The sequence below is a fragment of the Apiospora phragmitis genome (genome assembly GCF_038363925.1).
Source record: "Apiospora phragmitis strain CBS 135458 chromosome Unknown utg000006l:1.0-5683423.0:1.0-5690449.0, whole genome shotgun sequence".
Classification (NCBI taxonomy): domain Eukaryota; kingdom Fungi; phylum Ascomycota; class Sordariomycetes; order Amphisphaeriales; family Apiosporaceae; genus Apiospora; species Apiospora phragmitis.
The window spans coordinates 938,384-964,406 of record NW_027117404.1 but is presented as its reverse complement, the minus strand read 5'-3'; the positions used below and the strand labels follow the sequence as shown (position 1 = coordinate 964,406).

Sequence of the window (26,023 nt, the reverse complement as noted above, 5' to 3'; positions counted from 1 at the left end):
GCTACGAATGGCTGGCAGAGAACCGGATAGACAGCAAATTGATTCTCCGTATGACCTTCTATTCCTGGCCTAATATTTCCAGAAAAGCTTCTCAGTCGTGGTCTGTTTGTCTAAGGGGAACCACTTTCTAATAAGGAGCACGCATTGGCTCTGGCTGGAGGCAGCTTAGAGGCGAACATGTCACGTGCCTTGGTAACAGTGCTTTATCAATCAACTTTTGAGTGCCCCTCCTTATCATCTTATCCACCTAACACCCCGCAATGTCTACCTGTCTGTGTTCAAGACAACTATCGTCCGCATTTTCTTTACAGGCCGCCTATGTTCATAGTCTCTAAAATGCAAGCATCAATTGGCCATTAAATGCTGCATGTCTTACTGCAAGTCAAGAAGGATAAAAGAATTGCCGGGAATCACAGCTTTGCATGCTGCATCATTTTTATTAGGATCTTGGTGAACCGTTACAGCTCCATATATTTGACTAACTTGCTTTCCCAGTCCAGTCTCAACTTTCAAGTCGTCTCATTTGTCACAGATATAACGTTCTTCTCTGGGCCCGATTGCTTGCTGAGGTGTCCCTGTTCTTGGACACTTGGCTGTTCGCCGATCGGCATCTCGGAATGTTTCGCGAGTGTCCACTCATCAAGCCTGTTGACGACCCAGACCATGGCAAGCGTCGCGAAGACCACGACGATCATGGCTATGTAACCATTTCTCCAATACGGCGCGTCGGACGCCGGGTAGAGAACGATTCCCCAGAATGTATAGAGACAGGTTGATGCTGCATTCATGGCGTATAGCGTAACGGACCTGAGCGCGTCGTCGCCTCCTCGTTGGAGGATGATGTTGGCCCAGCCATACGACACCGGATTCACCATGTAAGAGGTCCCGGCAAGATACTGCGCAAAGAATGTCCAAGGGAACGATATCGTCGGCACAAGAAGTATGATGGCAGCCACCAATTGCAGCACGCATGCCAGCATCCCCATGGGGACCCGCTTCCCTGTCGCATCGATGTGGATTGCGGCCAGAAAGTTGGACACGATCCCGACGGCCTGAACTCCCAAGGGGTACGTGTTGATCTGGCTCTGGCTGAAGTGGTTGCTGTAGCTTTTCAACCACAGGAGAAGCAGGTTTTGCACCACGAAGGCCTCCAATGTGCCACAGATCACGGCGAGCCACTTGGCCCGCGTCAGCTCTGGCGTGTCGGGGAAGTACAGCAGACCACCGATGGCCACGGGACACGTGATGATACCGTTGATGATGAACAGCCACTGCCAACCCGCCAGCCCGCCGTAGCCCGCCATGCCCCTGTGCACGGCGGTCATCATCAGGCCCGCGAACATGGAGCCGGCCTGGCCCGAGGCCGTGAAGACGGCCGTACGCTTGGCGATCTCGCAGGGCTTGTACCACGACCCGATGATGTAGATGGTCCCGCAGTACGTGCTGGCCTCGGCCAGGCCCTGGAGGAAGCGCACGGCGCAGAGCTGGGCGTAGGTCCGGCACGCGGCCGTGCACATGGTCAGCCAGGCCCACACCAGCACCATGGACGGCAGCCAGACGCGCGGCGGCACCCGCTGGATCGCGACGCCGTGCGGGATCTGCCCGAGGACCGAGCCCGCCGTGAACATCGAGAGCACCACGTTGTAGTCCCGCCCCGCGAGCTGCAGGTCCTCCCGCAGCCCCGCGACGTAGGCGTTGGCGAAGGCCGCCCGGTCCAGGTAGTTGAAGAAGGAACTGATGCAGCAGTAGGTGAGGATGACGAAGTCTTGGGTGCTCATCGCGAGTTAGCCTGCTGTGTTGTGTGCGACAGCTGCTTCTATCAACAAAAAGAGACTAGACAAAAAGGGGGCCGCCCATGTTGGAATTACGCACCAAGTTTCCTCACGAGCCATCTTTCCTCCGAAGTCTTGACTTCCTTGGAGAAGACGGGCTTGGGCTGCTTCGCGACTGTCATGTTCTCTTCTACTGATTTGGTTCTATCGTTATGGTCACGATAGGTACCAGTCAACGCTTCGCGGTCGGCTTTGTAATTCAGCAGCCCTCACAGGGTGTGTGGGGTATCAAGACCTTTTTTGCCTCTCCATCAAGGCACACATTGCAGAAGCACATTGAATGACATCGATATTGAGAATGGGGTTTGCTTGGCGTGCTGGTGTAGGCAGCGGAATATGCCGCAATATTTTATCTCCGGCCAATCAGCTGTAGTTGGTAACTGTCGGTTAAAGATGCTTTTTAACATGGAATCAGCGACTGGAGAGACAAGGGTAGAGAGACTCTGCATAAATGCAAAGTTGTGAAATGTATTATTATGCTATGCGCTTGAAATCATGTCTCCTAAGTAGGAACACTTCAACTCATCTTCCATGGGTATCTTCGTCTTCAATGCCAAGTATTATGCAGACGGTGGGTATATCTTTTCCACCAGACCAAAAGTGGTTGGCACGCAGTTTTCGCCACTGTGAAAATTTCGCCGCCTAGGCACTTCGTAATAACCGTGAGTGCCCATATCGTAGTAGTACATCCGCAGCCATGATGCAGTAACTTCAGGTCGTCATCGTCCCTCCTATGACGGCAGGTATCTTGGCCTTCGTCTCCATCTTCCAAAACATTAAGACAAACAAGTACTCCTACATTAAGGGGGTAGTAGCAACGACTGGCCCCCCGTAGTAAGCATGGAACAACTTCCACACCCCTGTCAATAATAACCTAAACTGCCGATCTCAAAGCTCCGTGTTCCGAGGGTGGCCGGCGTGCTGTGTCAGCGCCATCTCGTCGTCCTTGGTCAGCTCGAACGAGTGGCTCTGGCTGCTGCTCGGGGGCTTGCTGCCCGGGGGGTTGTGGTGGACCGTGACCTCGTACTCGAGGCGCTTGTGGATGCCGCCCATGGGGCTGCCGCCGCCGTTGTCGTCGCTGTCGTCGTCGTCGCCGCCGGCGCCGGAGCGGATCCGCGACTTGGTGAAGGACTTGAGGGCCAGGTCCTGCTCGTTGCCAAACTGCGGGTTGTTGCGCGCGTTGTGCGTGCGCGGGCCCGTGTTGTTGTACGAGCTCGAGTGGAACTGGTCGCTGTGGCTGCCGCCGCGGGCCAGGCGCGCGATCAGGTTCGCCACGCTCATCTCGATGTTGAGCTTCGTGAGGTAGGTGACGGGGTGGAACTGGATGTAGACGACGGGGTTGGGTAGGAACATCAAGCCGATCAAGAAAGCCTTCGATGTAGGATTAGTACGACCATCGGTTTTGATCAGCGGGAAGGTGGAAGGAACACTTACATCCATCAAGATCGAGACTACGAGCAGTTTGGTGTTGAAGCCCACCAGGGGGGCGTATTTCACGAGACCATGCTGGTTCACCAGTCTTTCCTTGACGGATCGCACAAAGTACCAGTTCAAGCCGGCGTCGACAATCAAGATGAGCACCTTGGATATCGGATCCCAGTACTTGTTGATGGTGACCCAACTGAGTCGAAAAACACGTCAGTCAAGAGCTCATTGGCCAACCGGATGAAGATGGAGTTTGACTTACATTTCGCTCGGGGGGTCTCCAAGTGTGCCGGGATCCAGATAACGAAGACCGAAGCGTTGACGAGAGTGATGATGACGATGGTCCCGTACTTGATCTTGCGAACGGTGGCCTGACTCTCCGCAATAATGGCAATACGGTTGATGATAATTTGCATAAGGAGTTGGATCTCGAAGACCCAACAGAAAAGAATGAAAAATAACACCGGCACCCTGAAAGATGTATTTGTTAGTGTCTTGGTTTTACAATTGCAGTACGGCGGAAATGGGAAAGGGGGTGTGACACTCACGTTGGTTTTAACACCCCGTCTAAAAAGAGCCAGCCGAGGACGGCGATGACGATGTTGACGGCAATCTCGCACCATACCATGTAGATATAGGCACTGCGGGCCGGGTTCTTGTTCCTTCTCGTCTGCTTGATAGCCTCCCAGGCAGTCAGGAAGCCGAAACCCAAACTGAAGCCCGCGGCCAAGGAAGCGACCTGGAAATCTGTCTTGGTTGCCGCCATATCGACTGTTGTATGTGTGCGTGCGGGTGGGAGTCGAGAGCCCGAGATGGATGACCGAGAAACAAAGGATTACAATAGTCAAGCGGCACGGCAAGCGGCCGGGGGTCTAGTGGGAGATCAATGTATGTATTAAAACACACGACAGGTCAGAATCTCTCACTCTCATCTGGGCTGACTGGGGCGACTCCTGAGCAAAGAGAGGAACGGGGGGGGACCAGCCTGCAACATCTGCAGTCCCATGTTGTATTTAATGCAGAGGTGGTCCCTTGTTACCGGGGGAGTACCAGCAGGCAGAGAGATGAAACGATGAGAGGCTCAATGGCGAGGGTCTGCTCAGTTGCGGAGCCTCATATCAGTCTAGAGGGCCTCTAGACGCGAACGGACTGCCAATCTTGAACCTGGGAGGGAAGGGTATCACTGCATCACTTTTGCCTGCCGGGCCTGCCAGAGGCTTGCGTGCTTATTTGCCCGGCATCATTCTTGTCATGCTTGTACATGGAAGGGTGCTGGATCAACGGTCAAGCTACTGGAACCGACTCCACAGGCCATATGGGATGGCCACATGGATTCTGCACATGGGACAAGGGTGCGTTGGTGCGCTTTGCAGATGCCAGAGGGACGCTTTGGCTTCTGTTTGTCTCAAGCGGCGATGTTGGCGCACTATCGAGGTTGAAAAGCTGATCGTCTACAGTAGCGTCCATTAATTGTTAGAGAATGCGAAACCTCCCAGACCCGAAAAGCTCGTCACTATGGGACGATTTGCCGGTGGCTAGTCTCATGCCTGCTGCTACTAGCTAGAAGCTAGTTAGTTACAGCAGGTGGCTCGTGGTGTTCGCGTGCGAAGGACCGAATTGGGGGTTTGCTGGAGCTGGCTGGCCGCCGGAGCAATTCCGCCATAGCTCGTCCCTCTGGGCGCCGTCATTGGTTCTGCCTATTCTGACCTACGGGGCGAGGTTCCACGGAGTTGCCTTACGGTATACTCCCGGGTCGGTTCCTAGCCCGTGCGGCCCTTGCCTAGTGGTCCTCTTAGGAGATTTTACAGTGGGTGCTCGCGGTCAAGCGGCCTCGCGGCACAGCGACCGGCAGTGAAATATATAACCTGCTGCAACGCTGGATCGGGATCATTAGGTTTTTCCTGGCGATCCCTTCTAGAAGTAGGTGGCCGTGGGCTGCTTTCTTCAACCCCTCCTCCTCTTTTTGAAATCATGCCTGTCGGGATGCCATCCCTTTATACAATGCATCCTGCTGACACAGGCCGCTGACACATCCAACTACAAACGGTCTTCGGTAGGCCGGATGTCGCACCGTCGTGATTTGCATCTACGGAGTATACATGCGCCTGTAATAACTTCGCCGTCCGGCGGGCCCGGTGGAGATTATCGTATTCCCGGCTAAAGCCCAGCTAGTAATAGTAGTAGTATTCAGCTCCGGAGTCCCTAACAGCCAAGCCCCCCCTTACTATCCATACAAACAACGCTTCACCTTCGTGGCGGTTTTTTCATGGACCAGGCGTTCGTCAGATGTTACCAGGCATGGCAGAAGAAGAAGAAAAAAAGACCCTATTCACTAGTCCCAACGTACCTACATACCCAGATACGCGACGACATCTTGCTCCAGAGGATTAGGCTTCCCACATTTTCACAGTTCGGGGGCTCTCGTTGATGATTGCGAAAGACGTGTGCCACGCTGTCGGGATCCTGGCCGACCAACCCAGAATTTGAAGGCATTGGCTTACCGAGCGAGGTTACAGTACTATTCCCGGGCAGGAAGCCGAGCGTGCAGGATCGCCTGTGGGCCCTGCTTAAATAGTATGTAGTTGCACACACATGACGGCTCGGGTTGCATTATCGTGGTCACCTATCTTTCGAATTTGCATCATTAATAAAAGTCCAACAGTTCAGCTTACACTCAGACACTCAGGCCGCCAAGCCGCCTTACAAGAACGCCCAAAAAGTCATCTAGCGTTGCGCGGGAAAACACTACATATCGAACAATAGTGACTAACTAGCGCCCATGCCTCGGACATAACTCGCTAAATAGTTTACAGAGAGAACAGAACGGCTCTCTGCACGAAAGGAAATGTATTTTTGCAGAAGAGTCCTGCCGGCAAAGAGGACCGGACTCGTTGGGCGTCACGATAGATAGGCGCTATATCCACAGACTATTCACACGACTATCGTCAAAGGACGCGGGAATAACGACCCTGGCAAGCAAATCTACGGATATATGCCCCAACCACTTGTTTCGGACTAATGAAAGGGGCACAGGCATATGTTGTGTCTGTGGTGAACATGTGGTGTTACCACACGTCATAGTCCCCAAGATAGACCTGACGCGATTGGCGATGGTATATCCCCCGACCCAGAAACACCCGAAAGTCAATCTTTACTAGATATCACATGCATGTCCCAAGAAGCGGCCGGCTAGAAATGAGGATAATCCGGATCGTCCATCGTCAACGGCCGCGCGACCGCCCAAACCGCCAAACCACCCAAGCACGGAGAGATTCGGGTCGGTGGCAGGGTGGTATGCATTGACAACCCCCAGATCAGGATCGACACACTCCTCCTACGCAGTCATACTACCACGGGCCTATTCTGGTCCCCTTTTGCTGGTTCTGTCGGAAGTGAAGCGCGGTAACGGTCCACATGGGTTCGCTACCCCATTTTCTTGGTGACTGTAAAGATAGCCTAAACGAGAAGGGCATAAGACTGGAAGACCAGATAGATAAGAGGCTATAATATTGATGAGTGTAAGCTTCTGATGACTCTGGAGCCCTCCGAATTGCTTGCATGATTATAGTCGCACCTACACCAAAATAGTATACATATCAGTATCACCGAGAATACGAGAATACCAAACAAATGTCGCCATCCCAAGTACTCTAGCCGAGCTCGGACCTGTGGGCGCCCCGTAAGATAGATTTGACAGCCCCTTTATTCGATCCACCTGTTTGTCCACTAGACCGGAATACAAGCTCGAACCGGACCTCTGGGACCGCAAGCATCAGGTATCGTGCTTTCCGCGCCGGAAAAATTAGCTGCACCTGGGCTTCAGGCTTCGTTTTCTTATGATATGAGGGACTCAGGAACCTCTATCCAGTGCCATCTATCCACTCGGCCCCCCAAACGCTGTGGGGAAAGAAACTAGACAACGTACGATTTTTGGGCTGAAGACTCCTCCAGTTCGCGATAGCGCCACGGGCGTAGGCTCAAAAGCAGAAATCTACCATCGCACATAGATTGCTGGAAACAAACGCGGATAGAGCCCCTGCTCCACATGATGGAGCGAAAACGGGGGGGAGCCCGGAGTGAACGCGCCTGGGCGCCAGGAACCTTTGCGACAGCTTCAGACCGCTGCTGTTTATACCGGCTTACATACTGCTTTCATTTCACAGACCCGGTTCGCTTCGCCAGGTGGCCTCAAAGGGGCGTGTGAGCTCGCCACGGCCTTTTGGTTTGGATGGGCCTTGTAACAACCGTGCTTCTTCTTCGCTTGGTTCAGTCCAAGTCCTCGGTCGAGCAGAAACGAAACAAGTCTACCGAATCACCCGCCCATTTGGTAGTGAGGCTTGGACCATACTTAATTATAGATAGATGACGGGCGTGATCACATGCCATGGTCCTCGGGACGGAGAACTCTATGTTCCCTTAATATGCTTATAATCTCGTATTATGATATCTTGTGACACTACAACTGCAAGGGAAGGGAGTCTATATCTTGGATGGTAACCTACTCATTGTGAGTCTTCCGCTTTTCACGAAGCTGGCTTAGCATGAAATTGATGTTGAGAAAGACAAGAATGTGTACACGCGGCTGCACCGTATATAGATCAGGTTATCCGTGATTGGTGTTCTCGCCGCTGGGGGAGAGCCTTTTCTCCTGGTAATGAACCATCGATAGAAATGGGGGCTGGTGAAGCTGGACCTCAAGAGAAAAACCACTTACATCACCGTTCAAGATGTTCCTTCTAGACAGTCTGACTCGTAGTATTTGTACTGCTTGTTGACACCCTTGGTTTTACATCATCACAGACAATCAATGGTCGGGGAAGCTGGAGTCATTCCATAGTGAAACCCGTGGATTTGCGGCAACTTCTTGTCGAACTCAGGTACCTGATTACATATTAACATGATCTATGCGAGCTGGGGCTTAGTAAGTTATAAAGATATAATGCGCTTAAGCTTGCATAACAAAGAGGATTGAACAAACAGAAGCTCTGAGTGCGTGATCCCTATATGTCTGCTAGTTCGATACTCTCTCCTGATGACTCATAGGAACGGCGCTACTCTTGAAATACCACTGATGGGCAACTTCATATATCATGACTCTCTCAAATCTCGACTCCGAGTGCGTGAGCCATGGAGAGAAATAAATCATATACTCAATTCACTCTGTGCGTAAGAAACTGTGCTTTAACGTACAGCACTGAAAATGCAAATGTATTGCTCGATTTCAGCCCAAATATGCATATTCCCATGTATAAAATGACAGATATATTAACGAGACTTCAACTAATGCCTCTTTAACCAAAGCTCCTAGCTACAGCTATGCATCATCAGAAGATGAATATGCCGTGATGGGTAGCTGCTCTGCTATTTTTGTTTTGCGTACTACAGCAGTCTAGCGAACTGCTATGTAACAGAGCACTGTTGTGACCGCCTTGTTAGGTTGCGTAATGACATCCAATAGCTTAGTCGTACTATGGAAGACGATTAATTAGGTTTTCAACCTGGATATTGGCTAAGGGGAAAACCACATAGGGGAAATATGTAATACACGACCAGTACTTCCAAGCCTGGTAACGCTATGATGGCGTTGAATTCTCGAAGTGTGTAATTAACACGCTCATTCACACACATATGATTTTCCCTATTATATTGCTGGTACTCATATCGTTCGAACCATTTGCCTTCAATGCTTTTGAAAGCCGAGCTTGGGACGCTTAAAAACAAATATCACCGTCAGGTTTGCCTACCCCTTATCCGACCACTCGCGTATAAGCTATCTAAGGACTGTCCGCATATTCGAATTTTAATAAGTTGACTTGGATATGAAAGTCGCCAAAGCACATAGCATTGTAAGACATTATGTACTCAGATTATTACTGCTAGGTTGAAGAAATAAGTCAATTAATACTCGAGCACGACTTTTTTATTTTGACCGGCTCGACTTTGTACTGAATCTAAGTTGAAATAAGGGTTACTACTGACCATATCACTATTATATACTGCTTTCCGAACACACACGTTGTATTCATACATGTTTGTACGTGTATGTGTGTATGCGTACATTCAACAATATCTGCATGTGAAATATGATATTGGCAGGGATGGTGGCAATGGCTTCGAGGTCACGGAGGCCTGCTCCCGGAGGCGATCTTTACTTAGTCACCCATCACCAGGGTTGTCGATGGTCGTCTTCTCAGCATCCCTGAGCATAGCCTTCGATGGTTGCTCCGGCTATTGGGTGTCCAAAGTTGCGGCACAGTTCACATGATAGCTTCTTGGTCGTGGTGCGTTCCGCACTGCATATCTTCCCAGGGCCGAAAGCCCAAGACCTCACAGGGATGGAGCGCACGATTCTCAAACAGAGACAGGCTAATCAATCACTGACTGGACCAGTTGGTACTCAATGAAAGAGTACAAACTAATAGTTCCAGCTTTTGCTGTAAACGGTTGCGCCGTTCCTGGCAACAAGCCAACCCCTGGCCCCCTAGGCTCGGGTGTTCTGTGGTCCCATTAAACATGAACGTTGATTTACACGATTGAGTTTGGAGCTAAAAGGTTGTCTATCTCTACCTAAAGTAGCGGAAGGATCTTCCTCCCTGACGGGAATGTGGCCACCCGAGCTTTGACGGGGAGGAAATAATGCCCAAGTGCGTCAGTGCAATTCGGGGTCCCGGCTAAGAAGGAAGATGACGTTACGTTGCAGCTTGGACTTGGTCGCGCTCCCCTGGATGTGACGCTGCTTGCATTTGGCTGATGACATAATAGCCACATGAGCTCCATGAGTACTGGCACACCCACCTACCCATCCGAATTACATAACTCGCATTTCGCGATATCACTGGCGAGATCTGGCTTCAATTATGTGCCTTGGTCAGGAAAATTGCATCGTCGCTATTGTCGAAAGAGAATAAGTAGACCGATTACGAACAGTACGGTACGTAATGAATCATGACATTTGTGGCACGTGTGGGTAATTCTCATTTTTGCGTACTATCGCCGACAATCGCAGGCGATCCTGGGGACCGATGAAGCACTTCTGAAACCATGTCAGAGGAAAGAAGAGCCTTCGCTTTTCAGAACAGAGTGAAGTTACAGCCGCAGGTCACACCCATTGGGGGGTCACGGGCTGTCGAGCGTACCGAGCAATTGGGACCGGCAGTGTGGGGACAAGGTTGGAATACAATGTCGCTATGCCGCTCGGGCATCTGGGCTGTTCTGGACCACCAAACCGCCTGTCTTCTGTGTCTGGTCAGTGGGTGTCTAGTGTTCTCCGTACATTTCGAGACTCCTAGGGCCTGCTGTAATAACATGACCTACCTACAATGTAATTACACGACTCACCGACACAATTCGCTGACCGCCAGCGTTTTCGTCGAGAAATACATTCTAGATGAGCGACGTGGAATTGTTGATACTGACTCGTCATCATGTTACGAGGAAAGCCCCCCCCCTTTCTTTTTTTCTTTCAAAACCGTGTGTAGGCCAAAGCACGCAAAAGGAAGTGGTGTAGAAAATTCTAGTGTCAGGGCTAATATCGGAGAGCTTTTCCGACCATGTGAGGTGGATGGGAACCCGATCTTTCGGGATTCCCGTTATTGCTAATCAGACACTGCAGCTGTACTTGACCTCCATGTCGGAAATACTGTACCTAGCATAGCTCATGGCTCCTGTAGGGGTGAATTTGAACAATGGTTTTTGCTTTGTGTTGTTTACATGGTTTTGTTTTTCTGATTGCCCAGGTAACTTGTTATTATATGCCGTGACTGATAGCAGTTTCATGGTGGTCAATTGCCTTCCAATAGTCTCCATACGGCACTGCAGATGCAGATGCATGCTGCAGGCCATCGTCACTGAAAACCCACCTACTGCATGCCCAGCATGATGGATAGCGGGGACTCGGACCGTGAACACTGAAGTGTTTATTATTAGCGCTAGTCATGCAACACACATTCCTAACTCCGACCCTGACCTGACATGTTCAGCTGCGAGTTTGTGACGGCAGCGCGCAGCCCATTGAGCCGCAGTCTGGCTTGTCGACCTCTTGGCAGTCGATCGATTGCTGCGCCTGTGTTGTTTTTGTGTCGAAGATCCAAAACGAGGATCGAAGTTCACAGCCCTACTGCAAACATGCTGATGCCGGGATGAGAGGATCTGAGTAGTGTGTGCATCAAAACAGTTCAATCTGACTCCTGGTGAACCGATCGGACTCTCTTCCACACTAGCAGGCTGGGCTGTCTGTCTGTGGGGTGGGTTTCATGCTCATGTGCGATGGAGGTTAGTTAGCAGTCACTGTCTGTCCCTGTACGTACAGCCAGCCAGCCACCTGAGCCAATCTGCCAGCTAGCTGTAGTGACATGTAGTAGTCTAAGGTTAGGGTGCCAGAAGTCTTGGGGATGCATCAATTCGCATTGAAGTGGTGAATGACAGCCTATATCTGCCTTAGGTATGTAGTACCGCGTATGTTAGCCTAGAGTGCTACCTAAAACCCCCTCACAGGCTGCAGCAAGCAGCTTCACCTTGCAGCCCTGAAGGTTTCCTTGTTTACCTACAGGAGGGCGGGTTGTGTCGATGCACCAGCATTTCCATTTCTCCACCACTCCATCCATCAAACCAGTCCAAAAAGTACTGTCTGGGCTGCCTTGTCTCACTGCACACTCGGCCCCTCAGAAAAGTCTCTCCCTTGTCTTCTCGCAGTGGTTGCTCGAGAAAGATCTCATCTACTAACCTGTAAGTGCCCACTTTTCATCCATCCCATCCATCATACCTGGACCCGGATCTAGCAGGCAGGCTAGGTAGTAGATTTGACACGGGCTGCACGGGTCGTGACTTGACTTGACGACTGCTGGACTGACTGACTGACAGTTGGAGGGGCTTTGCTGGTTATGTACTTGCGATTCCTTGCGACAGTGTTTACTCCTTCTCTTTTTTTTTCTCTCATTCCATCTTATTTCTGGCTGCTATATCGCGACTTTGAGCTTGCGCACCCACACACGTCATTCCTTCTTGTCTGCCACATTGTTATGTTGCCTTTTTCCTTTTTCCCCCCTTGTAGCTGAAGTCCACCTCTGCTAGGCCACTTCTCCTTCCGCCCCTTCGCATCATAAGGAAGGGTATTATTACAGTCTTATGCCGCTTGTCTCATTCGATTCACAAACCCTCACATTCTTTCTATTTTCTCGCATCTTGAGGAGGCAGAAGCTGTCCTTATTACATTTAACTTAATCGTTCAATTCTCACCTCCTGCTAATTTTTCAGTTTGTACTTTGCATCGCATACCCAGCAGAAAGTACCGACTCCTAATCACTTCGACGCATCTCATCAACCAACCACCCCAAAAAGAAATCACCTACCTTTTGGTTCCTCCCAATCAATACTGGAATAACTGGTTGACTCAGTCTTGACACCAGCCTGGTCTGCCCGTGCTACCAACTATTTGAACACTATCTCGTTGCGTTGAGATCCGTCTGGCGCGAACAAGGTTCGGGGCGTCAAATCGTTTATTCGTAAAGCTGGACCCTAAGCCACGATAAACGACGATCAGCCAGCCAACTCGTCCATTTGTCCATTGCCCCCGCAAACTCACACACATCTGTCTAATACGCTGGTCACTATCCCATACGTCCACTCGCCAACCCTTGGGTTTGCCTCTCTTTTCTTCCAGTATTCAAGCTTCAAGTGTTGTTATCATTCAAGCAGCTTATACGCAACCACCCGTTTTTTCTTGGCATTGTGCCTGCCGGCTCTATTCCCAACCACTACCATGCTCGAGACTCACCACCGCTGGCCTGAGGCCACCAGGAAGAGAGGCCGGGAGGAAGAGGAAAATGGTGCTGCCGAGTCGCTGAGCTTCGGTGATCATCGTAATGTAAGTATTGACTTGAATCCCATAATTTCGAGCTTTCCCTTGCGAAGCAATGACCCATTGTTCCATCTTCTGACCTGATGATGCGCATAGAAACGCCTGCATTCGCTGCCTTTGCGTTCTTCGCCTCCGCACAAACGATGGTCCCACCCCCCCAGCTTCCCCACGAACTCGGTGGCCGCGACCACAATTACTCCCACGGACTCGGACTCGGAGGAGATGCAGTCTCAGTCCCACTTCTCGCCATGGGTTTCCACGCTGCCCATGCAGCAGCAGCAGCACGCGTCCAACTCTTCCATGGATGTAGATAGGGATACGGATATGATGGATGGGATGGCGAACCACCCTGGCCAGTCAGTAGGTGACGGGTACGGCTCGAGTAATACCGGTCGGATTCCCACTCCCATCAATGCGACGTTTGCCGCTCAAGTACGGGGAAACAATTGGACCTCGGCGAACCAGCAAATGCATGCTGCGAACTCGAACCTCGGAGGCGTGGATTTCCAAAATTATATGGGCGATGCTGGAATCGGCGCAGGACATCATCAAGCATTCCCACCCGCAGCGGATCCCTCGGTCCCGCGTTCCTTGGATGGCTCGGCAGGATGGTCTATGATCCAGAACCGGCGACTCCCATCCCCTATTAGTGAAAGTGGTGGCGAGGAAATACCCAACAGCCCTGGAATGGTGCTAGATGCGTCTCAACAGCGGCCGTACCTACCACATATGCCTCATTCGACTAACCCGGCGGCTATGGCAGCGCTTCATCCCAACTTGGAGATATGCCATGAACCAGCCACAGAAACGGACACGGGTATGATGGACGCGGATGGTGATGCTATTCCCGAAGAAGGCAGCTCGCCATCTTCAGCACCTGCCACTCCTTCGCCACGCGGCAAGTACGGCCACTCGCGTAGCAAGCACACCGTCAATAGCTGGACGCTCCAACCTGGCATGAAAAAGTCGTTCAGTATAGGGTACCGGGCGGACTGCGACAAGTGCCGGCAGAAAATTCCGGGTCACTTCAATCATATCATCATATCGTAACTGAAGAGGTAGCCGGCACCTGCGCTGTATGCAGCGATTGTTTACGCATTACCATACCAGTTACCCGATGCATAGAAGATGCTGCATCTTCACAACTACTGCCGACGATTGGTCACTCCAGTACAGCGGCTGCTGGTAGAGATGTTTCGGCATACGGTCTTCGTAGCCTCTGGTTTATTTGTTGTTCTTAGGGCCTTTTTCTTGCCACAATACCCCTCACACTCGTTTATTGCATGGAAGCTATGGATTTGTTTTTGGAGTTCAGGAGTTCATCATGGGAAAGGAAAGGGTGTAATCACGTCATTGGGTTCGCTTGGCAGGCTTTACGTCAGATATATAGCGATGGATATGAACACCCGGTGGCAGCAGAAGTATAAGACCCAACAGATAGCGTGACCCGCTTCTGGCGTTAAACCAAACTTATATCACAAAATTGAAAAAACAATATAAAGATAGAAGGCGATGCTGCCCTGCGAATGTCACTTTGCGAATCTTGGTGCTGTGTTTTTGTGAGAGCCATCCTTGCGCATTTAGTAGGGGTGGACGTGCTTTTCAGGGACCTGCTGGATCCCCGACGAACTCCGTGCTGGGTAGGTAGTGAATGATAGGGGTGAAGTATGTGTGTACATAAGTTGTGACAGGGTAACTGATAATGAGCTAACGACCAGATAGCAAACATGATACGAGGCATAGATGTTGATTGAGATGCGAACATATGTACAACCTGAAAGTAGACATTTCAGTAAAGTAGATAGATAGACCAACCAGACCCATTGAACGCCTGATTTGATGCACCGTCGTCGTCTATCTACACCAGTAATAACACACGATGATACACCAACACGGATAACAACTACTACTATGCCCAAGAATGCGATCCTCTGCCACCAAATACGCATCCATCATCATGATCTACTTGCGCGTAGGGATAAAGACAGCGAGACGACGGGCTGTGAGAGTGACTCGATATGTATGTAATGCATGGAGAGTTCTTTCCTCTCTCTCTCTCTCTCCAATGGTACAAGTATAGACGACAAACTAGACAGACAGGTGATATGTCATGCTTGCCCTGTGGGGAGCAGCCCCTTTTCTCTCTCCAGACATTTTTACCATAACCATCCCTTCTTCTGGGGCTTCTCCTGCGGGGCAAGGCCTATTTGGTCCAGGAAACCGCCCTTGCGCTGGTTTTCCCGCTCCGAGTCGAGCGCGGCCTTGACGTTGTCCTTCTGCTCATCGATCGCCCGCATGATCCGGCCCGACGCGGCCGCCTCTTCGTCCTTGAAGTTCAGGCTGCTGCTGCTATCGGCACCAGCGGCGGTGTCCTCCTTCTTCAGGCTCGAGAAGAGCCAACTGCCGAAGCCGCCCTTCTTCTTCTTCTCGGGTTCCTCGCCGGCGCCGCTCAGGGAGGCGCCCTGCATGGACTCGCCGGGCCAGACGGTCCTGTCGGCGGTGCTGGTGGTGGCGAAGGCCCCTGGTGCGGCCGCGGCCGCCTCCTCCGTGGTGGTGGTGGTGGCCGTCCTGGCCGGGTTCAGGAGACTGGGCAGGGGCACGCCGGCCTCCTTGGCGCGCTCGGTCGCTTCCTCGACCATGGCGATCTGCTCGTCGCTGGCCTTTCCCGTCATGTAGGCGAGGCGGGCGGCCTCGAGACTGTCGGACTGGAGGGTCTGCTGCATGGCGAAGAACTCGTTTCGGCGCTTCCGGTTGTGAAACATCATGTCCACGGTGGCGTAGGCGGTGACCACCAACGCAAGACCTGTGAGGAGTGAAAAGTTGGGGTCAGTGGGATTGCTCGCTTTTCTTCTTCTTCTTCAAGTATTGTATTCTATGATGCGTATAGGTGATTGAAGGGAAGAAAAAGACTTACCGCTGAAACCAATCAGTCCCACGACGGTAAACCGATGGGCCGCGTCCATGTACCTCCTCGTGCCGCCAATGACCTTGTCCAGCTTCGATACTTCGTGGTTCTTGGCCGCCAGGTGCGCGGCCCGCAGCCGCCGCACCTTCTCGTCGAGCGTCTCGGGCGCGGTGGGCCGGTTGCCCAGCGGCGGCATGCCGGGTTTCTGTGCCAGAGGTTTCCGGGGCGCCGCCGCCGGCGCCGACCTGAATGCAGAGGCGGAGGCTGCTGCTGCTGATCTCGTGGACGACATGGTCGGCGCGTTTTTGTGGGAGGATGCGGTGGTGGCTACGGAAGAGGAGGAGGAGGAGGTAGCGTCGGCAGGAGCTTTCTTGATGTTGGCGTGCGGCGTATTGGAGGTGAATAAGGTGGCTTCGGCCACGCTGCGTGGGCTACCGATTTTGGCCATGTATCCGGACGTCCTTGTTTAATAATATTTCACAAGGCCCCGATTCCGATTCGGTCCCGGGAGGCAGAAGAGTAGTAGGTAGATGCTCAAAGACGCCACTTTCGTCCCATTAATCGGAGAGATCGAATTGAACAGATAAGATGAGAGCGAAAAGAACGAGGAGGCGTTAGAAAGAAAAGAGTCACACGCTCGATGTCAATTGTCACAAAATTCGTTGTGCAAAGAGTGATACTGGGCTGTTTGGAAGTGGTGGGATTTTGCGACTCGAAGGGATTGCTACTACTTCATTGGCTTGCTGCAATCCAATGGTCTTCATGATCAGGAGATTATTTTCTTGCCCGGAGGGAGGAGCTGGCTCTTCGCCTATTCGTCGTCCCCAATTGACCCAAAGAGGGTGGGTTGCACCTAAAAAGCCCAGCCCAGCTAACTTGGGGGTCCATGCGTCTTGGGGTACTGAAAAGAGAGGTAGGCATCATACTAACAGCAGCACCTTCCCTAATGACCTCATGTATCATTTCAACGTCGTGTCTTTATTTCATGCCACCCTCAAATTCCATGGCCCCTGAAGAACGTGCTGTGTACTTATATGTCTAAAGCAGGTGCTCCGTACATAGACAGTATTCTCTCATTCAATGCTCTATACAATCCAGTTCCCAGGTATGCAGGAGGAATCCCTCAAGGTAGGCGACAGAGAGTCGTGAGATGCCGCCGCGTTCTTGTAGTACCTGCGTTTTTGGGCATTCAAGTATTCGCAGGCCTTCTTGTGCACATATGTTTCATATCCTTCGTCATCAATGCAAACGTGCCAGCCGTCCAATCCAACTCTGAAGACATCTAAACTACCTGCCCGCGTAGTCTTCCATCTCACGGTCTCTTCCCCGTACATATCAAGAAAGGAAACTCCATCTCCTCGCCCGCCCCCTCCCCGCCCTCGGCCTGATCCCCGAACTCGCCCGGGAACCGCTCGACCGACTTGCGCGCCGTCCACGCGCCCTCGACGCGGACGTCGACGAACCCGACGTCATGCATCAGCCGCCGCATCGCCTCCCGTTCGATCCCGTGCCGCTCGACCCCCTCCATCTTGCCCTCCGGGTGGAACCGGCGCGCCGCGGGCCCGAAGTCCTCGAAGTCGGTCAGCGCCACGGCGCCGCCCGGCTTGAGGCAGCCCAGCATCGTCGCGAGGACCGGCGCCAGCTCCGGGATGTGGTGCAGCACGAGGTGCGAGATGACGAGGTCGAACTTGATCCTATCAGGTCGACCGCCGACACCGCCGCGGTCTGGCTCCTGCTGCTGCTCCTGCGTCCCGGGAGGCAAGTTAGGGTCCTCCGGGTCCTCGAGCATGACGCAGATGGGCACGACGTTCCGGAAATCTTTCTTCGGCAAACGGCTCTTGTCCTTCTTCTTCTTATTTTCGCCTTCGTCATCATCCCCACCCTTATCGCCATCGTCGGCGTCAGCCTCAGCGTTAGACTGAGCATTGTCCGCAAGCTTGCCCCTCAAGACCTCGACCATGCCCTCGGCGGCGTCGACGGCGACGAGCTGCCGGGCGTGCGGCGCGACCAGCAGGCTCAGCGTGCCCGTGCCGCAGCCGATCTCCAGCACGTCGGGCCGGGCGGGCCGGCCGGCGTCGGATGAGTCCCTAAAGCATGTGACGTTGTGCTGGATCGCGCGCCAGGCCTCGGCGCTCATGGCCTGGATGAAGGGGTTGCTGTCCCACGCGGCGGCCTCGGCGTTGAAGCGCGCATTGTTCTTCGTCGTAGCAGTGGCAGTAGCAGCAGCAGCAGTAGTAGTAGGCGCGGTCGTGTTACTATTATTGGCGGGTGTTGCTGCTGCTGTTGGTTTTGCTGCTACGGCCGCTGCCGCTGCCGCGGCTGCTGTGCGGCGGGTCTGAACCATTGCGGTGGACAATATCTCATGAAGTAGGCGGTATGTAGAAGAGAGGGAGAGAAAATTATGACCCTGAGAGGAATAAGTTACGAATCTGTATCCATGAAGGCTAAAATTCGTATGGTGTTCTATGATTTCGCAATGTTTTTCAGGACAAGATCTTGAGAGTAGAAATACTTGTTGCCTAGCAGACGACCGTTTGTCCTGCAGCGATCTGCTCCAAGTAAACAAATACCCCGCATGCCCCTCAGTTCACTCCTGTTGACGTTGTTAATTATGTAGCATGTGTGATGGGATATCCATCCTATGATACGCACACTTCACTTGAACGCGTGGAGCGGCTGGCATTAGTTCTTGTAGGCTTTTGTGTGTTTTGATGTGCAACACTGACCTAGACGGCCCTTGGATACAGCGTACTCACTCAACTACCAGACGGTTTCCGCTGTGTACCTGAGCCCTTAGCACGTGTAACCTCAAAATTGAATCCGATTGATCGATGTCTCTTGCATCTTACATGTGAAGAAAAGATTCGTCGCAATTATAAAATCTATCCAGAAATGGCCAGTTGGTGGCTTATCCAGTACTGTTCCCCTGATACCAACGCTCCTCCATTTTAGTCCTCATCCACGAGTCTCGCCCTGATCAGAAGCAATGGCCGCCTCGTAAGCCATCCGGTAGACATGCATGTCCTCACTGAACAGCATCCTCTTCTCAGTCCATCCCGTCAAATCCCTGATCTTCCGGCTGTCCACCCATTGGCTAAACCCGAAGATCCCCGTCATCGCTGGGTCGTCCGACTCCGCAGACCCCGCGAAGACAGCATCTCCAGGAAACTTGTACTCCTTGGCCAAGGCCGTGAGCATATCGCGTGTCGTTTCGTACTTGGACGCCGAGATGTTGAAGCACTGTCCATTGACTCTGTCGCGACTGGTGCACTCGGCGAGAGCCACATAAGCCTCGGCGCAATCGTCCACGTGAAGCGCATGCATGATACTGGTAGGGTCGGAGCCGATGGACAGCGTCGGAGCACCGCTTGCGGCAACACGAGCAGCGTAGTCGAAGACGAGGCCGTAGTAGCTACTGCCGTGCCCATACACATTGGTAGGCCGCAGCACAGCGGCATCGACCACATCGTCGAGTTCGAAAATCGTCGTGCATGTCATTGCTCGAGAAAGCAGGTGCGCTGGAGGGTTGATCGGCGACATCTCCGTATGAGGAGCCAAGTTCGATGCCCCATCTACATCGGTTGTGCCGTAGTCTTTGCATCCAGAGGAAAAAAGAACCAAGGGCCGAACCCCGTTGCTGTTGCTAGTTTCGGCAACGTGACGGATGAGAGCGGTGAGTTGTTGGTAATGAGAAGAGTAATCGGCAGGTTCGGCGCATCCAACGATCGTATCGACTGTCGTCGTATAATTGTAGAGCCGTTGAGGCAGCGAGTCTTCCGACAGCGAGCTAATGATTGGCGTAACCTCTGCCGCGTAGAGCGATGACGCTACCTCTGCCCGGCGAACCAGACCGAAGACACGCCATCCTGCTCTCGCGAAAGCACGACACACAGCTAAGCCGATATAGCCATTCGCTCCAACCACCAAGACGCTTCTTTTCGCAGTTGTCATTGTTGTCGCCTGTAGAGATTCCGTGTGCCTGGTGCTTCTTTTGGCGACCTACTATGGGAATGCACTGAGATATATATATATTTTTACACATTATGGTCCCCCTGAGTCAATCCAACCTGTCTTACAAATGCCAATTTAGCCGATCCAATAATCGGGAGAATTGATGCTGCCGATTCGCCGTGATAGTACACGGTGTTCCTTGTTGTATAAGTTTCACCGGATCTAGGTGGAACTATGGGCCGCAAACCACCCGTCCGGGACCAGAGAAGTTTAGTTGCGGGGATTGTAGGTACCGCCCTGATGTTTCAGCCCCGCGGCGGCTGGCCCATGAAGTGCAAGAAACCTCCGCCGAAGAAGTCTTCCATGCTTGGAATGACTGGTTGAGTGATTTCGAATCCGGCGAATGTATGGCCTCGGGAGGGATCGGGAATGTTTCTGCGGCGCTGGGGAAATCGTTACCTTCGAAATTCCGGTCGGCTATGGAAGATGGCGATGTATCGTGGCCAGATGCAGACATCGCGTAAGTCGAAAGCGGCATTGTCTGGTTAGTCCAACCAGGGAGATGTCGCCTTTCTTCCTCCCTTGGTGTGGTTTTCGAATCGCCGTGATAGGATGTTGCTGTGCTAAGCCGGGACTCGACCCTTTGCCGCGCGAGTTTCGCGAACTTGATGGCCCACGACTTACTAGGCGTGCGCATACACCATTCCTCAAGCTTTGAAATAAGGCCAATACCGACTGATGCAGGCACCTTGGACTGGCTCTCATCATAGTGAGCCAGAATAAGTGCTGAATATCCGATGCAAAGGCAAAGGTATGTTGGTATTGTGTCCATCAAGAATGAAGGCATCTCCACGAAAGTCTCGAGAACCGAATGCGCATACTTGGCTGTATGTGCCTGCAGTGTCTGGGCATCTTTCTTTGCGGGTTTGGGGTCCGGTGTGTCCAGGATACTGCTGACTGGCGAGTCAACCGACATATGAGAGAGAAAACGTCTTCCCGCTCATCGCTTCGCCGCTGGCCTCGAGCGCGTGGACGGCAAGAATTAGGTACGCGGCATAATACCCAATTCGCAGCATCGAAGCAGTGGGTAGTGCTGTGATTGCGTGTCAGCGACAAAGACTTGAGTTGGCATGGGGCGAAGAACTTGGAATTGCTTACACATCAAATGGTTCCATTTCTGTTTCCATGTCTTGAACTCGCTGCATTCGCCGTGGGCATCGAGATAAGACCTTTTCCTCAGCTTCGAATGCAACACGGAGTACAAGAGAACCTCTGCCACTAGCATTCCATCTTGCATGCTAGCCTGGTAGAAACTCAAGAGGATGTTGCATTGGTTGACGTACGACGATTGGAGCACCGACGGGCGCCCGGTAGTTGCAGCCCAACTGATCGTGATGATTAGCTTTCATGACAAAACGGAACCATCGGGAAGAGCATGTCTTACTGAAGATGGTGCAGGCAGACCGTCGACCACAAGTGAATAGCTTGGCGGTCTTGGATATTCGAGCTACCATGCTTGATGTTGTTCACAATCTTGGAGAAGCTGATGCTCAGCATGGCCTGCTTTACACAATACCCGGTCAAAAGCCAGCTGTCGATGTACTCCGGCCCGTCCTAAAGCCCGTCAGTTGGATGTTCTGAGCTCGCGTATTGAGTTCTTTCCTTACAGCATGGTCGCTCATGACCAGCACGGCGTTGATCTCTTCGAGATTCAGAGGACTCGACAGCAATGTTTGCCCGAGAGTGATTCGGACTTGCTCGTAAACCTGGCGATGAGCTGGTGTTCCGCAAAGATCCTCCCGGTATAAGATAGCACAGAGACAGACAACGCTGTGTAAGAAAGGCGAGATCTGGCGCAGGTCTGCGGCGGGGGAATCAGCTGCGTTATGTACTAGCAGCAAGTGACCATGATGCCGGAGGAATCTGCACTGAGTGTCAGTGGCCATGTTGCGGGTGAGACAAGCGGGGGCAAACTCACAGCCTGACCAGCTCCGTGGCTGTTTGCTCATCAAGGAGCTGCAGCTGGACCAAATCAAGTTTGACGTGTTCAAGACGCCGGTACCCTTGTGTCACCTGTTCGCCAATCTCTCGTAGGACGACGGTTGGAGCCGATGCGGTGGCCAAATCGACGGGATCTGCAATATTCTCCGGCCCTTCGTCCTCCCTGGATGACTCGGAACGCGCAACACCGTTGTTGTTGGCGGGTGCTGATGAATGTGTCCTATGAGCGTCGCCGACAAGTCCGAATTGGCGTGAGACGAATTCCATCATGCTCTTGATCTCGGCCAAAGATTTCCCATGACGGGCCAACCTGTTGATCATCGGTTATGAGATTCAAGTGAATGGTGATGAGTTCGGGGCCTCGCTCACCTCTCTTCGATGCTGGTTGAGCCGTTGTCGACGGGTTTGGGATGAGTCGGGATATCCAAGACCTCGCCTTTCAGTGAGCACTCGATCCTGAAGATGAACTGGGTCAGCTTTCACTTGACGAGCGTTCGGGTGATCCGGAACCTACCTCAAAGTGACGCAGCGATGGCAGGCCTGGGCGCCCGGGTCATATTCGCAGCGGCATTTCAGCCGCTGGCACGACTGACACGAGAATACCCTCCTGCGGCGCTTTTGGCCTACGGTCTTGTCGCCGCCGGATTCCTCCTTCTTGCGCTTCGCCGGGCCGTGTGGACTGCCGGCCGTTGTCGAGGGAGTGCCATTACCATCCTCAGTCGGGAGTGGTGGAGCTGGATCGGCTGGCTGCATTGATGATGCCCTGCAGTGCTACCAGGCCGGCGGTATATCGACTTCTAGTTGTACAGGTTTCGGGGAGAAATGGACACGATGCCGTCGGAGAACGCAGGTAGCGACGCGAGTTGAATGAGAAAACACTGGTTCCACTGCGCCAGACCCCTTTTGGCCAGGCCCCGCCGGTTATCGGTGGCTGCAATCGCCGACAAGCACGCGCCCGTCTGCATGGAAATGTAACCTCAAGTCTTGTGAACCTAGCATTTTGCTCAATCATCGCTGCCACGGTCATGGTTTAGTCAACTTCAGTATTATTGTGTCTCGTCTATTTAGGCTAGGATTGCAGTTTATAGTCTGCGCTATCTTTCTCGTAGTGCACCGCGATGGCTCTTCAAGAAGAATGCACTCCCGTCCAATGACAGGTTGCCTCGTCCGAGCGACTATCGTGACAACATGCGGTTTCGACTCAAAGATCCAGAGCCGATGGCTTGGCATCCTTGAGCATTATGATCTAAATACTTGTACACATGACTCATGACGAAGAAGCTTCAGTCAATGATGGTCATCTGGCGGTCGCCGTCAAGAGCTTCATCGCCGAACTCCGGGCGTCCCAGCGTGTGGTTAGACGCAGCCGACGCAGGTCGGCTAGGCATCGCATCAAGGATGATGATATCCTCGTCATTGCCATCGTCAATAGCGATATCATCATTGTCATCATCAATAGCAATAGCACCGTCGTCGTCATCGTCCAAATCGACCACCATTGCCCCCGGGGAAGGGGAATCAGCAGTCGTTGTCCTACTACCGGGTTCTCAGCGCGGCGGGCTCGATCAGTCCGCTGCATGAACTTGCGTATATGTTTCAAGAGCACTTGGGCGGGAGCAGGAGGAAAGACGTTGCCAATCTGGCGTTTCTTTCTCGCCAATTCTGCCATTGAAGACGTAATTGACGGGGAAGCTCGACAGTGTGGCCAGCTCGCGGCAAGTGAACTCCCGTATGCCAGACGGGTGGTAATTACCTGCGCCGCTGGTGACGATTGTACGGGGTAAAGGCACGTTTGAGTTCCATGATGCCTTTCGGGGATCGAAGTGTTTAACCGCCCATATGTCGTGCGAAGAGTCCAAGCGTCTCTGGTCGCCCGGGATTTGCGACAGGGCGTCAGCAACGGTGACATATCGCTTCGTATTGCCGGCACCGTTGGGCGAGTGGGTGCTCTTGGGGAAGTCAGGCAGCGGTTCGCCTGGGCAACTTCCGATCATGATCAATCGAAGTCTTCGGCATGGGTTTCCCCAGTTCCACAAATGCTCAACCTTCCAGCGAACCGAATAGCCGAAACCAGTGAAGCTGCCCACGAGTGCATTGAAGAAATCTTCATGGCTTAGAATGCCGTAAGTCTCCTCCAATGTAAAGATACGAGGACGGATCCGTTTGACAAGCTCCGTACATGCGAAAAGGGCAGCCTCGTTATCGTCGTCGTTCTTCCCGGCTCTAGTGTGTGCTGGGGAAAACGGTTGGCATGGAGGTGAGAAGTGAACGATATCAAGCTGGAATCCGCTGTAAAGTTTGTCGTTGATAAATTCATGGATTTCTTCCTTATACACCTGCGTGGTCGGGAAATTTGCTCGATAGCTGTTGCAAGCGGCCTCGTTCATGTCACAAGCCATCTGGACGTCTAGCCCGGCTTCTCTTGCTCCACATCTACACCAGTTCACATTAGTATCACATGCTGTCGTATACGCTTAGGAAAGGGCACACTTACGAGGCTCCGCCTGCACCACAAAAGATATCGCCAAAGGAATATTCATGAGATCGACCGCGAGGTTGGATGTCCCCAACGTGTCCTTGAATGGGAACATTACCGAAGTTAGGAGCATCTCGAGTCTTGCCAGCTTGCCAAATATTGAAGCGATTCATCTCGGACACACGATATGCGTCTTTTGCAATATCTCCGGGGCCCATGTGCAGGATCACAAACTCTGCAGGAGGGCGGTCTGTTTTTCATCATTGGTAAGTCTTCATTTTGGTAAGATGAGAAAAATATGCCAATCGTACCTGCTCGTCTCGCAACGGCATTTGCCCAGATCCGTTGGCATTTCCAACGGCAAATCAGCCGGCCATTCTCCTCGGCATCTCGGTTGTTCTCTTGATCTCTCAAGCGATACCTGTATGCTGGGTAGTCCGCGTTTGTAAACTCGAGAGTTCTAAGCTGGATAACGTCGTCGAGAGGAACAGTTACCTCAGCTTGGATCTCTTCTTCGCGAAGGTCGGACCGAGTTGAATCCACCACCAAGCATACCTCGTTAAGTTTGCATGGGAATTTGCCATCAAAATTGCGAGTTCGTGTAAAGGGCAGTCCACTTACGCTGACCCCATTACGTGAATAGTCAATGGCAGTTACCTTGAGGAACTCGGCTTGGTACTTAGCTGGAACTCCAAATACTTCAACGCAGCTGCCGATCTCGATGTAATAACCATGATGCTGATAGCGGTCGATGACTTGAAGCGGGTGCAAGGGTGGCAAGTTGAGACGGAAGGCAGGTTCCTGTACCTGAGGCTCATCAGCTTCACCGGTCAAATCTATGACCTGTTCAACCTCGTGGCGCAGCTGTTCGTCATCGTCATCGTCAAGATCGATGACAGGAGTATCTCTGGGAACGAGGAATTGTTGAGCCATGGTTTGTCGTATAACCCTTACTGCTTTCATGAGCTTGTGTGCTATGACGGTGGATAGTTGCAAGAAATGCAACAACTTGAGGTTTGGGAGGGAAGAGGGTGAGAGGGAAGAGGGTGAGAGGGGAGAGGGAGGAAGGGTGCGCGAGTGGTGATTGAATAGTAGAAGTGCGGAATTTTTCGGGCTTGAAGGTGGTTGAGTGAATGGGTGGATGAACACGCGGAACCAGATGGAAACGGAATTATTGAGGAAGATGCGGATCCAAGCACCGATGAGTTCGGCGAGATGCTTCTCGCAAGCTGTGCAGGGTGGTGTTGCTCAGGGTTTTCTGGTCTGTGAAAGCCGTTCGCAGAGGACCTTGGGTATTGGTTCTGGAAGGAGAGTATTACCAGATGGGTGAGGCCACGAACTTTGATACTTGCTTTGTGACCCTCTAAATTCCCAAGGGTTGAGATGTTAAAGGAATGTGTGCCTAAGGTGCACTGGTTCACCAGAATGTAGATCAGCGCAGCAGCCTGCTAAAAGGGGTCGGCGATACCCTCACTCTAGGGTGAAGTTGGTGTGGTATGGGCCCGATTATTTTGTCCCGTATCATTCGAATCAAGTACGTGGAGACAAAGAATGTCTACTCGTTAGGAAAACCGTTC

General features: G+C 52.3%; 9 protein-coding genes across 9 annotated transcripts; 1 reads left to right on the top strand and 8 right to left on the bottom strand.

The window, feature by feature from the left end:
* Window positions 1-509: 509 nt before the first annotated feature.
* PG994_005585 (Pantothenate transporter liz1) lies at window positions 510-1,778 on the bottom strand (the record flags this gene model as incomplete). Its single annotated transcript, XM_066856994.1, has 1 exon — window positions 510-1,778. The coding sequence occupies one exon, from the start codon at window positions 1,776-1,778 to the stop codon at window positions 510-512; it is 1,269 nt and encodes a 422-aa protein (XP_066716263.1).
* A 942-nt stretch (window positions 1,779-2,720) lies between these two features.
* Window positions 2,721-4,023, bottom strand: PG994_005584 (uncharacterized protein; the record flags this gene model as incomplete). Its single annotated transcript, XM_066856993.1, has 3 exons — window positions 2,721-3,453; window positions 3,495-3,728; window positions 3,806-4,023. The coding sequence occupies 3 exons, from the start codon at window positions 4,021-4,023 to the stop codon at window positions 2,721-2,723; spliced, it is 1,185 nt and encodes a 394-aa protein (XP_066716262.1).
* An 8,991-nt stretch (window positions 4,024-13,014) lies between these two features.
* On the top strand, window positions 13,015-14,163 carry PG994_005583 (uncharacterized protein; the record flags this gene model as incomplete). The annotated part of the gene is made up of 2 exons (XM_066856992.1): window positions 13,015-13,119; window positions 13,210-14,163. The coding sequence occupies 2 exons, from the start codon at window positions 13,015-13,017 to the stop codon at window positions 14,161-14,163; spliced, it is 1,059 nt and encodes a 352-aa protein (XP_066716261.1).
* Window positions 14,164-15,269: 1,106 nt separating this feature from the next.
* On the bottom strand, window positions 15,270-16,466 carry PG994_005582 (uncharacterized protein; the record flags this gene model as incomplete). Its single annotated transcript, XM_066856991.1, has 2 exons — window positions 15,270-15,916; window positions 16,028-16,466. The coding sequence occupies 2 exons, from the start codon at window positions 16,464-16,466 to the stop codon at window positions 15,270-15,272; spliced, it is 1,086 nt and encodes a 361-aa protein (XP_066716260.1).
* An 864-nt stretch (window positions 16,467-17,330) lies between these two features.
* PG994_005581 (uncharacterized protein) lies at window positions 17,331-18,362 on the bottom strand (the record flags this gene model as incomplete). Its single annotated transcript, XM_066856990.1, has 1 exon — window positions 17,331-18,362. The coding sequence occupies one exon, from the start codon at window positions 18,360-18,362 to the stop codon at window positions 17,331-17,333; it is 1,032 nt and encodes a 343-aa protein (XP_066716259.1).
* Window positions 18,363-18,973: 611 nt separating this feature from the next.
* PG994_005580 (uncharacterized protein) lies at window positions 18,974-19,969 on the bottom strand (the record flags this gene model as incomplete). The annotated part of the gene is made up of 1 exon (XM_066856989.1): window positions 18,974-19,969. One exon carries the CDS (start codon window positions 19,967-19,969, stop codon window positions 18,974-18,976), a length of 996 nt encoding a protein of 331 aa, XP_066716258.1.
* Window positions 19,970-20,201: 232 nt separating this feature from the next.
* Window positions 20,202-22,723, bottom strand: PG994_005579 (uncharacterized protein; the record flags this gene model as incomplete). Its single annotated transcript, XM_066856988.1, has 9 exons — window positions 20,202-20,885; window positions 20,944-21,062; window positions 21,128-21,354; window positions 21,414-21,583; window positions 21,637-21,892; window positions 21,948-22,280; window positions 22,340-22,437; window positions 22,485-22,510; window positions 22,564-22,723. 9 exons carry the CDS (start codon window positions 22,721-22,723, stop codon window positions 20,202-20,204), a joined length of 2,073 nt encoding a protein of 690 aa, XP_066716257.1.
* Window positions 22,724-23,253: 530 nt separating this feature from the next.
* Window positions 23,254-23,469, bottom strand: PG994_005578 (uncharacterized protein; the record flags this gene model as incomplete). Its single annotated transcript, XM_066856987.1, has 1 exon — window positions 23,254-23,469. The coding sequence occupies one exon, from the start codon at window positions 23,467-23,469 to the stop codon at window positions 23,254-23,256; it is 216 nt and encodes a 71-aa protein (XP_066716256.1).
* Window positions 23,470-23,535: 66 nt separating this feature from the next.
* Window positions 23,536-25,379, bottom strand: PG994_005577 (rid1; the record flags this gene model as incomplete). The annotated part of the gene is made up of 3 exons (XM_066856986.1): window positions 23,536-24,403; window positions 24,465-24,696; window positions 24,758-25,379. The coding sequence occupies 3 exons, from the start codon at window positions 25,377-25,379 to the stop codon at window positions 23,536-23,538; spliced, it is 1,722 nt and encodes a 573-aa protein (XP_066716255.1).
* Window positions 25,380-26,023: the final 644 nt, after the last annotated feature.